The sequence below is a fragment of the Bison bison genome, unplaced genomic scaffold (assembly GCF_000754665.1).
Source record: "Bison bison bison isolate TAMUID 2011002044 unplaced genomic scaffold, Bison_UMD1.0 scf7180017864322, whole genome shotgun sequence".
NCBI lineage: Eukaryota > Metazoa > Chordata > Mammalia > Artiodactyla > Bovidae > Bison > Bison bison.
The window spans coordinates 5,961,135-5,972,576 of NW_011494894.1; the positions used below are offsets into that span (position 1 = coordinate 5,961,135).

Genomic DNA, 11,442 nt, shown 5'->3' on the forward strand with positions numbered 1-11,442 from the left:
GAGTTGGTGATGGACAGGGAGGCCTGGCGTGCTGCGGTTCATGGGGTTGCAAAGAGTCGGACACGACTGAGCGACTGAACTGAACTGAGCAGCTCAAGATTCATGACTTACCAGTTTATCAGCCCAAGGGGAAAGGGAGCAGTTGTTTTCCTTTAAAAACTTGTTATTAATTTATTGGCTCTTCGTTGCTGCCTGGGCTTTTCTCTAGTTGCGTTGCGTGGGTTTCTATAGCTTCTCTTGTTGCAGAGCACAGGACCTAGGGCATGTAGACTTTAGCAGCGGCAGCTCCTGGGCTCTAGGGTCCAGGCTCAATGTTTGTGGTGCATGAGCTTAGTTGCTTCACAGAACGTTGGATCTTCCTGGATCAGGGATCAAACCCGTCTCTCCTGCACTGGCAGGTGGATTCTACACCACTGAGCCACCGGGGCAGTCCAACAGTTCTTTTTCAGTAGCTACAATAGAGAAATCCTGGGCAAGATTCTAACTGGCCCAGTTTGGAAACAGACTAACAAAATGTATTCCAAAGGCCCTAACACGCTTTCTTCTTCAGAACTGTTATTCTTGCAGTGAGCTAATTAATGTTGGCTAAATTTTAGGAGAATATAATCTGATTAAATTGATCCACCTTAAGGTGTTTAAAAGTGATAGCTTTATCATTTACAACTTAAATAAAATGATAATTTGGTGCAATGTCAAAATAAGAAAAGAAATTTAAGGCAGTGTGGATGAAGACAGTTTTAATTGGGTTCAATAAATTATGCCAATGTGTAAGGATACCTTCTTTCAAACATAAGGCATAGAAATCTGGACATGTCTGTCCTACTCACGCTATTTGTGAGTGCAAAGAGTATTGGGAAGATGCTGTGAGAAGGGTCTGTCCTTGGTTCAGGCAATAAAGAATACATTGTCTGTAGAGAACAAAAAGCAATAATAAAACTAAGTCAGCTCCTTTTCGTGCCTAGTGCCTAGCACAGCCACAGCTTGTGGTCCCGAGAAGCACCTGAAGCCCATAGCAGCTCCAAAGCTTTGGATAAACTGACTGGTGTGTTTGCTCCTCGTCCATCTACCAGCCCCACAAACTAGGGAATGTTTGCCCCTAATCATTTTCCTAAGGAACAGACTCAACTATGCTCCAATAGGAGACGAAATAGAGATCTATATGCAGAATTTCATTAAGAGTGATAGCAAGGTCTGCCCCAACATAACTTACCCTGCTGGTTTTATGGATGTCATCAGCACTGATAAAACTGGAGAGAGTTTTCATCTGATCTATGACACCAGTGGTTGCTTTGCTGTTCATTGTATTACACCTGAGGAGGCAAGGTACAAGCTGGGCAAAGTGGGAAAGATCTTTGTGGGACAAAAGGAATCCTTCATCTGGTGACCCACGATACTCGCATCATCCGCTACCCTTGATTCCCTCATCAAGGTGAATGACACCATTCAAATTGACTTGGAGACTGGAAAGAGTACTGATTTAATCAAATTTGACACTGGTGCATGGTGACTGGAGGTGTTAACCTGAGAAGAACTGGTGTGGTCACCAATCAGGAGAGACATCCTGGTTCTTTCGATGTAGTTCATGTGAAAGATGCCAATGGCCACAGCTTTGCCACATGGCTCTCAAAAATTTTCATTATTGGCAAAGGCAACAAACCGTGGAACTCCCTTCCCTATGGAATGGGTATCTGCCTTACCATTGCTGAGGAGAGAGGCAAGAGCCTAGAAGCCAAATACAGCAGTGGATAAAATGATTCCTGGGTGACATGATTGGAAAAGTCTTTGTACTTAGTTAAAGATAATACCACATTAAAAAAAAAATGGCTAAGTCATTTTGGTCTTCCCTGGTGGCTCAGACAGTAAAGAATCTGCCTGTAATGCAGAAGACCTGGGTTTGATCCCTGGGTCGGGAAGATCCCCTGGAGGAGGGCATGCAACCCACTATTCTTGCCTGGACAATCCCATGGACAGAGGAGCCTGGCAGGCTACAGTCCATGGGGTTGCAAACAGTGTGACATGACTGAGTGACTAAGTCAGCTTGCATTTTCTTATTATCATGTATAGGAATTCTAAACAATTTCAGTGATGTGATATCCATCCCCAACTTGATGGACCAGCCCCACTGTTACTGCATCTCCCTGGAGTTGCTTGTCAATACCTCCTCTCATCTCCCGATTCAAGCACGCTGCAGTAGAAGTCAGAGTGCTGGCATATTACTTTTCACAACTATTGCTACCCGACTAGGAGAATTAATGCATTATATAGAAAAGAGGGAACTGAGACTGCAAAAGGAAATAATCAAGAGATTATGCTTTACAAAATGGATTATAATTAATGTCAAACTGTGCGTTATAAGCAGTTAGTATAAGCTCGTAATATAAAATAATTGAATTAGTCCCCCAAATAAATCCAACAGAAAAGTCTGTTCTGGAAGAGTAATTCATTTGTCAGCTGAGCAAAAGAAGCTTATAAGGAATAGCTGAATAATGCCAAACGACTGTTAAACTAATTTAAAGGCAAGCATGTGAATTTGATTTGGACCAGAGTCTGTGTCATTTCCTTCATTTTCATGTAGCCCCAGCCCAGCACGGAGTATCACAGCTCGTCCAGCAGGTGGCACTCTTCTCTTTGTGCACTTGTACTAAACTAACCACTTGTCCAAGTACAAGGTAATCTTGACTTCAGAAGAACTCTATAATCTGTTTATCTATGGCAATAATGCAGTCATAGATTTTTGCAAGAGTAACTATGCTGGTCTATTCTTTGTCAGTTTTCTTTCTTAAATCAATCTGCTCTTCCCCAGTAGCATATTAGACACCTTCTAACCTGGGGAGCTCATCTTTCAATGTCATACCTTTTTACCTTTGCAAACTGTTCATGGCATTGTCACAGAAAGAATACTGGATTGGTTTGCCATTCCCTCCTCCAGTGGCTCGTGCTTTGTCAGAACTCTTCATTATGACCTCTTCATCTCTGGTGACCCTGCCCAGCATGGCTCATAGCTTCACTGAGTTATGCAAGTCCCTTCAACCACAACAAGGCTGTGATCCATGAAGGGGCTTAAGTCAAAGACTTGTTTTACCATACTACGTGGACTGGGACTGATGAGAGAGGGTGGATATAGCGGGCAACACTGCCCTGATTAGCATCGTATGTCCATCCTGATAGCCATGAATGTGCTAAAGCTGCCACCACACTGCATCATGGTTTTCCTGAAACCACCCATCAGCTCCTGACCCCATATACTGGCCCTGAGAAGGGAAAAAGATGCTGAAGAGCACCCCAACCACCATGCCCACAGCTCAACCCATCACAAAACCCATCTTCACGAGGTGGAAGTAACATGGCTGGAACTATGCTCAGGGATCCGAGGCCACCAGCATCTCACTTGCGGCCTTGGTTGCTTTTCGTCTTTGTTAGATTTGAAGACTGGTACATACACGTCTAATTGCCCTCTTGGGTCTAGAGTTTGTCATCCCTAGTTTCAAGCCTTTGTCAGTTTCTGTTAAAATACTTTGACTTCTACTCTATGTCTAAGGTCTTACACTGTGCTGGAGATCTACATACAATTGAGATGATTCATATTTGAAAAGCACATTGAACTGAAGCAATCTTTATAAACTTAAAAAAAGACTTTTTCTAATAAAAATTCCACACATCCTTGGACCTTTTGAAACTTCCCCTCAAGACTCACTGATGAGCAGAAGTTGAATTCCATCTTCTACATATTCTCTCTATTTCAACCAGCTTCATTTTCTAGAGTTTGTATCAAGAAAACATTTTTTTTCAGATATACAACTAAAATATAATAGGCACATTGCTTTCCCTTTCAAAATTTGTCCTGATGCCCTGCCTCCTGGAAAGTGTGATTTGTTGTACACAAATCAAAGTACTATAATAAGCACAAGAATAAAAAGAATTAACATTATTACGTTAATAAAGCACATTTTCATTTATTACCTTTTTTCATGCTTGCTTCATTTAGAGATTGTGAGATATATGCTGGACGTATTAGTATGTATTATGTGTATTATATATGTAGTCTTATCTCATTTAATTTTCACAGATACTCATTTTGAAGAAAATAAATACAAAGAGAAAATTTAAGTTATTTCCCCAAATCATGAGGCAATGTCAGAATGGTGACTGGAGATTCTAAACCTTGTACCTCTGAAAAAGATAGACCATATTAGAGTATTGAAACAATCTTGCTAGTAAGTGTAGGAGCTTCATTTAAAAAAAGAAACAAAAAACTGTTCATAAAGTGACTTTCAATAGTTAACTCTATTTTGTGCAACAACCTATGAGAGTTTTGTTGATAAAGTTAGGCATTCTTTAGAAATTGTACAAAGAGAAGAGGAGAAAAGAGTGCTAAGGAAAGATGGGAGAGGTTCAGAGACAAATTTAATTAATTTTACAGTTTGCCTACAGTTAGCACAACCTTCAAAGATTATTCAAGGGAGAATATAAGGAAATGTGTTTTACTGTGGGCAAGAATCCCTTAGAAGAAATGGAATAGCCATCATATTCAACAAAAGAGTCTGAAATGCAGTACTTGGATGCAATCTCAAAAACTACAGAATGATCTCTGTTCATTTCCAAGGCAAACCATTCAATACCACAGTAATCCAGGTCTATGCCCTGACCAGTAGTGCTGAAGAAGCTGAAGTTGAACAGTTCTATGAAGACCTACAAGACCTTCTAGAAGTAACACTCAAAAAAGATGATGTCCTCTTCATTATAGGGGACTGGAATGTAAAAGTAGAAGTCAAGAGATACCTGGAATAACAGGCAAGTTTGGCCTTGGAGTACAGAATGAAGCAGGGCAAAGGCTAATAGAGTTTTGCCAAGAGAACACACTGGTCATAGCAAACATCCTCTTCCAACAACAAAAGGGAAGACTCTACACATGGCTGTCACCAGATGGTCAACACCGAAATCAGACTGATTATATTCGTTGCAGCCAATGATGGAGAAGCTCTATACAGTCAGCAAACACAAGACCAGGAGCTGACTGTGGCTCAGATCATGAACTCCTTATTGCCAAATTCAGACTTAAATTGAAGAAAGTAGGGAAAACCACTAGAACATTCAGGTATGACCTAAATAAAATCCCTTATGATTATACAGTGGAAGTGAGAAATAGATTTAAGGGACTAGATCTGATAGAGCGCCTGAAGAACTATGGATGGAGGTTCATGACGTTGTACAGGAGACAGGGATCAAGACCATCCCCAAGAAAAAGAAGTGCAAAAAGGCAAAATGGTTGTCTGAGGAGGCCTTACAAATAGCTGAGAAAAGAAGGGAAGATAAAGGAAACGGAGAAGAGCAAATATATACCTATTTGAATGCAGAATTCCAAAGAATATCAAGGAGACATAAGAAACCCTTCCTCCGTGATCATTGCAAAGAAATAGAGGAAAACAATAGAATGGGAAAGACTAGAGATCTCTTCAAGAAAATTAGAGATACCAAGGGAACTTTTCATGCAAAGATGGGCTTGATAAAGAACAGAAATGCTATGGACCTAATAGAAGCAGAAGATATTAAGAAGAGGTAGCAAGAATACACAGAAGAACTATACAAAAAAGGATCTTCATCACCCAGATAATCACGATGGTGTGATCACTCACCTAGAGCCAGACATCCTGGAATGTGAAGTCAAGTGGGCCTTAGGTAGCATCAGTATGAACAAAGTTAGTGGAGGTGATGGAATTCCAGTTGAGCTATTTCAAATCCTAAAAGATGATGCTGTGAATGTGCTGCACTCAATATGCCAGCAAATTTGGAAAACTTAGCAGTGGCCACAGGACTGGAAAAGAAAGGCAATGCCAAAGAATGCTCAAACTACCGCACAATTGCACTCATCTCACACGCTAGCAAAGTAATGCTCAAATTCTCTAAGCCAGGCTTCAACAGTACATGAACCGTGAACTTCCAGATGTTCAAGCTAGTTTTAGAAAAGGCAGAGGAATCAGAGATCAAATTGCCAACATCTGCTGTATCATCAAAAAAGCAAGAGAGTTCCAGAAAGACATCGGCTTTTGTTTTATTGTGGAGAAGGAAATGGCAACCCATTCCAGTACTCTTGCCTGGAGAATCCCATGGACAGAAGAGCCTGGTAGGTTACAGTCCATGGGGTTTCAAAGAGTTGGAAACGACTGAGCGTCTTCACTTTCTGCTTTATTGACTATGCCAAAGCCTTTGACTGTATGGGTCACAGCAAACTGGAAAATTCTTACAGAGATGGGAATACCAGACCACTTTACCTGCCTCCTGAGAAATCTGTATGCAGGTCAAGAAGCAACCGTTGGAACTGGACGTGGAACAGCAGACTGGTTCCAAACAGGGAAAGGAGTACCTCAAGGCTGTATATTGTCACCCTGCTTATATAACTTATATGCAGAATGCTGCTGCTGCTACTGCTGCTAAGTGGCTTCAGTTGTGTCCAACTCTGTGTGACCCCTAGACAGCAGCCCACCAGGCTTCCCTGTCCCTGGGATTCTCCAGGCAAGAACACTGGAGTGGGTTGCCATTTCCTTCTCCAATGCGTGAAAGTGAAAAGTGAAAGTGAAGTCGCTCAGTCGTGTCTAACTTATAGCGACCCCATGAATTACAGCCTACCAGGCTCCTCCATCCATGGGATTATCCAGGCAAGAGTACTGGAGTGGGCTGCCATTGCCTTCTCCTATATGCAGAATATATCATGCAAATGCTGGGCTGGATGAAGCACAGGCTGGAATGAAGATTGCCAGGAGAGATATCAATAACCTCAGATATGCAGATGACACCACCCTTATGGCTGAAAGTGAAGAATTAAAAAGCCTCTTGATGAAAGTGAAACAGGAGAGTGAAAAGGTTGGTTTAAAACTCAACATTCAGAAACTTAAGATAATGGCATCTGGTCCCATCACTTCATGGCAAATAGATGGGGAAACAATGGAAACAATGACAGACTTTATTTTTTGGGCTCCAAAATCACTGCAGATGGTGTCTGTAACCATGAAATTAAAAGATGCTTGCTCCTTGGAAGAAAAGCTATGACCAACCTAGACACTATATAAAAAGCAGAAACATTACTTTGCCAACAAAGGTACATCTGGTCAAAGCTATGGTTTTTCCAGTAGTCGTATGCATGTGAGACTATATGGACTATACAGAAAGCTTAGAGCTGAAGAATTGATGCTTCTAAACTGTGGTGTTGGAGAAGACTCTTGAGAGTCCCTTGGACTGCAAGGAGATTCAACCAGTCCATCGTAAAGGAAATCAGTCCTGAATATTCATTGGAAGGACTGATGCTGAAGCTGAAACTCCCAATACTTGATGTGAAGTATTGATGTGAAGAACTGACTCATTTGAAAAGATCCTGATGCTGGGAAAGATTGAAGGTGGGAGGAGAAGGGGACGAGAGAGGATGAGATGGTTGGATAGCATAACCGACTTGATGGGCATGAGTTTGAGCAAGCTCTGGGAGTTGGTGATGGACAGGGAAGCCTGGCATGCTGCAGTCCATGGGGTCTCAAAGAGTGAGAGAACTGAACTGAACTGCTGAAGCAAAATGAATTTAATATGCAGTGTATGTTACAGTATATAGGTCAAATGAGAATGTGACAAACAAGAGGTTCATAATTCTATGACATGCAAAGGAATCCCAAAACATGCACACGTTTTCAAGGTGCGAAATGTCTATTAAACTAATTGCTCCTTTAAAAAAAGATACTTTGAGTGAATTATATCTCAATAAAGATGTCAAAAAAGGTAACCATTTTTAGTATGTGAAATTTACTTGAAAGAATTGGTCTTTAAGAGTATTTTAAGCCCCCAAATATCGATGCAGTACAAAAACTAATATTTCAAAGGAAATTTCCTAAACTAGCTGATTTGAATCACATGAAATTGAATCTGGTTCAAAAAGCTATCGAATTGCTTGGAGACTCATTTTTAGTGTGTGATTAATAAAATGATTCCCACTTAGGATTTGCAAATATTAAATACTATGACTAAAATAATGAATTCCTTAATTTTTTCTGTAAACCAATTAGGGAAAAAGAGCTTTATTTGTTTGGGGAAAAAAGGGAGCAGAAGTTCTTGCTTAATATAACATCAATGATTTTCAAGGTCCAATTAAAATCCACTTTCTCTAGAAAATTGCCTCTCTGACCACTGTTGTCCTTACTAATAATAAAAATCCTAATTTCCATTTACTGAACACTTACCGTGTTCCTACGGATAGGTTAAGTGGTTCACAAACCCAATAAAATTTAATTTTGTCTACACTATGAGGTAAGTGTTATTAACTCTGTTTAACAAATAAGGAGACTAAGACAGGTAAGTTAAGAAACTTGACCAGGTCACACGTTCAGGTCAGGTTCCAGGCTGGAACTGTCTGGTTATAAATCTTAATAACTACACCATACAAAATCCTTCCGTGTACCTTGTTCATTCTGTGAATGCTACAAGTGAGCAAAGAATGATAAATCAGTATAATCAGTCTTTTCTCAGTGTATTCCCAAACAAGAGGTGACAAGCTAAAACTCTACTCTGACAGGAGATCCAAACTAGTTCTCTTTAATAAGAATAACAGCATTCTGAGGTATAATTATACCAATTTGTATAATGAAAGGAATTACTTTTCTGAGAAGAATGATATGATATGATACATTTAATGTGTATCATATGATACATTTAAAGTGTATCACGCTGCTGCTGCTGCTAAGTTGCTTCAGTCGTGTCCGACTCTGTGCGACCTCATAGACGGCAGCCCACCAGGCTTCCCCATCCCTGGGATTCTCCTGGCAAGAACACTGGAGTGGGTTGCCATTTCCTTCTCCAATGCATGAAAGTGAAAAGTGAAAGTGAAGTCACTCAGTCGTGTCCGACTCCTAGCGACCCCATGGACTGCAGCCCACCAGGCTCCTCTGTCCATGGGATTTTCCAGGCAAGAGTACTTTATGATACCCTTAATACTAAGAGCTGACTAGAATATTGAGAAAAGAGTTGAAGACTGAATAGCTCAAATCACTGAATAGCTGGAAATGCTCTTGATCCACTGTGATCACAGCTTCCATTGATTGCAGATTCTTATATCTCATTCCTTCACTTATTCAAGAGTTATCTATGAGCACCTACTATGTGCTACGTGCTGTTTTAGGCATCGAACATATTATCAGAGAACATAAAAATCCCTGCCCTTAAGAAAGAAAAAACAGCAACAACAGCATCAACAAAGACAATCTCTGACCTCATGGAATTTCCATTTCAGTGGGGAGAGCCAGAAAGAAACATATGTCAGATGATGCTGGTGATATGAATAGGGTTAGAGGCAGAGGAATGAAGCCTGGTGTTTAAACAGGGGGTTAAGGAAAGCATCTCTGATATATCTGCATTTAAGTAGAGATTGAATGAAGTGAGACAGTTGGAAAGGAAACCATGTGAATTATCTGAGGGAAGAGAAAGCTAGGTGAAGAGCGAGCACGTGCAAAAAAAGCCCTGAGCTTGGTGTGCTCTAGCAGAGCAAAAAGGCCAGCAGGGCTGGAAGGGGAGGGACAGTGGGTGATAGGTGAGGGCAGAGAGGAAGTCGGGGCTTGTGTCAGTGACAGACTTTGTGGCTTTTCTCTGAAGGAGGCAGACCAGTTAGGAGGCATGTGTAATTATCCAGGTGAGAAATGATGGGGTTGATAGCTGTGGAGAGGATGAGAAATGGCTGAACACTGACTATATTTTGAAAGTCAATTTGAAAGAATTTACTGATGGCCTGGAACATAAGATGTGAGAGGCTGGGGGTGAGGAATGAGAAATCTTTGTGTTAGAAGGCTAGATAAGTAACTTTGGAGAGAAAAACGTCCCCCTCAGGCCTCGTTCTTGTGTGAACAGATCATTTGACCTTGAAGGTTAAGTCAGCAGGAGTCACTAAAATCTGACTGCTAAGAATAGGGAGAGATGAGTGGTGACCCTTCTACCAAGCTGGTTCTTGTTTGGGAGGAGCTGCCAAGCTAAACAGTGGTTGTGGGAAAAGAACAAGTGCCCTTTCTAATGAACTATTTCTAGTTTGTCAAGGAAAGGAAGGGAATCTGAAGTTGCAAGAGCAGATTTTGATCAAATCTCAAGAAGTTGCTGGACTGTGAGTCTATTGTAGGATCCAAACTTAGGTTCTCCCTATTTTTTTTTTTTCTTTCTATTTCTCTCTCTTTTCCCTTCATCCTCCACTCCCTCCTTGGCTCAACTTCTTTTTTTTAAATTTTTATTGGCCATATAGTTGATTTACAATGTTGTGTTAGTTTCAGGTGTACAATAAAGTGTATCCGTTATACAGGTACATGTATTCACTCTTCTTTATAGATTCTTTTCCCGTATAGAGTATGAGTAGAGTTCCCTGTGCTATACAGTAGGTTCTTGTCAGTTACCTTTTTAATACATAGTCGTATGTATGTGTCAGTGCCAATCTCCCAACACCCTCCCCCCATCCATCCACTGTGTGTGTGGGTGTGTGAGAGTGAAAGTCGCTCGGTTGTGTCTGACTCTTTGCAGCCCCATGGACTCTACAGTCCATGGAATTCTCCAGGCCAGAATACTGGAGTGGGTAACCTTTCCCTTCTCCGGAGATCTTTCCCTGGATCCATCCCCTGAAAGGATCCATCCCCTATCCCGTGGTAACCTTAAGTTTGTTGTCTTCATCTGGGATTCTACTTCTGTTTTGTAAATACGTTCATATAAACCCTTTAAATTGAATTAGCTGCCTCCTAGATTTGGCATTTCTAACAAGTTCTTAGGTGATGCTCCAAAAGAACTATTGCTTCTGGTACCAAAGGGCAGGGCGTGCAAAGCAAAGGGCCCTTGACCTCCACCTCCTGAGAGGTGAGGAGGAAGGTTCCAGCTTCAGAGGTGTCCGGTCACCAGGGAAACTGTCCTCTGACCCCAAGGTGAAAATAAGAAGCCAGCGAAGAGAAGAAAAGTCCTTCCAGACCCGACATCCCCTCGAGCTCACCCGTGGAGCGAGGGCGGGAAGACAGCTCCGGGCCGGCCCACAGATCCTCAGAGGGCGCGGACCCGGAGGAGGCGCCCCGGCAGGCCGCGCCTCTCGGAGGAAGTTTGCCCTTTAATTGCACAGCCCAGATCGCCGTCGCATCAACTTCCAGGAGCTGGCAGCGGGCGCCGACGGGAGTGTCCGTCTCTCCCGCCCGGGCAGCCGCGGCGCTCCGCATCCTCCGGCACCGTCACCATGGGCGGCTCGGCCTCCAGCCAGCTGGACGAGAGCAAGTGCACCTACATCCGAGGTACGCCCGCCGGGGGTTTCCCGGGAGCGCGACGGGTCCGCCCGGAGCCTGGGGCCAGGCTGGGCGCCCGGGCACAGGTCCGGGAGCGGGTAAGCCGCGCGGTACCTGCCGCGCTCCCGCCCTCCACGGCCGGCTCAAGAGCTGCGGGCGGGGGGCGGACCCGGGCGCA

At 42.6% G+C, this 11,442-nt stretch overlaps 1 protein-coding gene and 1 pseudogene across 1 annotated transcript in view; both read left to right on the top strand.

The window, feature by feature from the left end:
• LOC104998106 overlaps positions 1–1,749 on the top strand; it is a 58,639-nt pseudogene extending 56,890 nt beyond the window's left edge.
• Positions 1,750–11,068: 9,319 nt separating this feature from the next.
• The window catches only part of FAM129A (family with sequence similarity 129, member A), a 185,004-nt gene continuing 184,630 nt past the window's right edge, over positions 11,069–11,442 (top strand). The window contains exon 1 of the mRNA XM_010853087.1: positions 11,069–11,273. Within this exon, the coding sequence (XP_010851389.1) occupies positions 11,219–11,273 (55 nt within the window). The 5' untranslated portion in view covers positions 11,069–11,218. The remainder of the gene's footprint in view (positions 11,274–11,442) is intronic.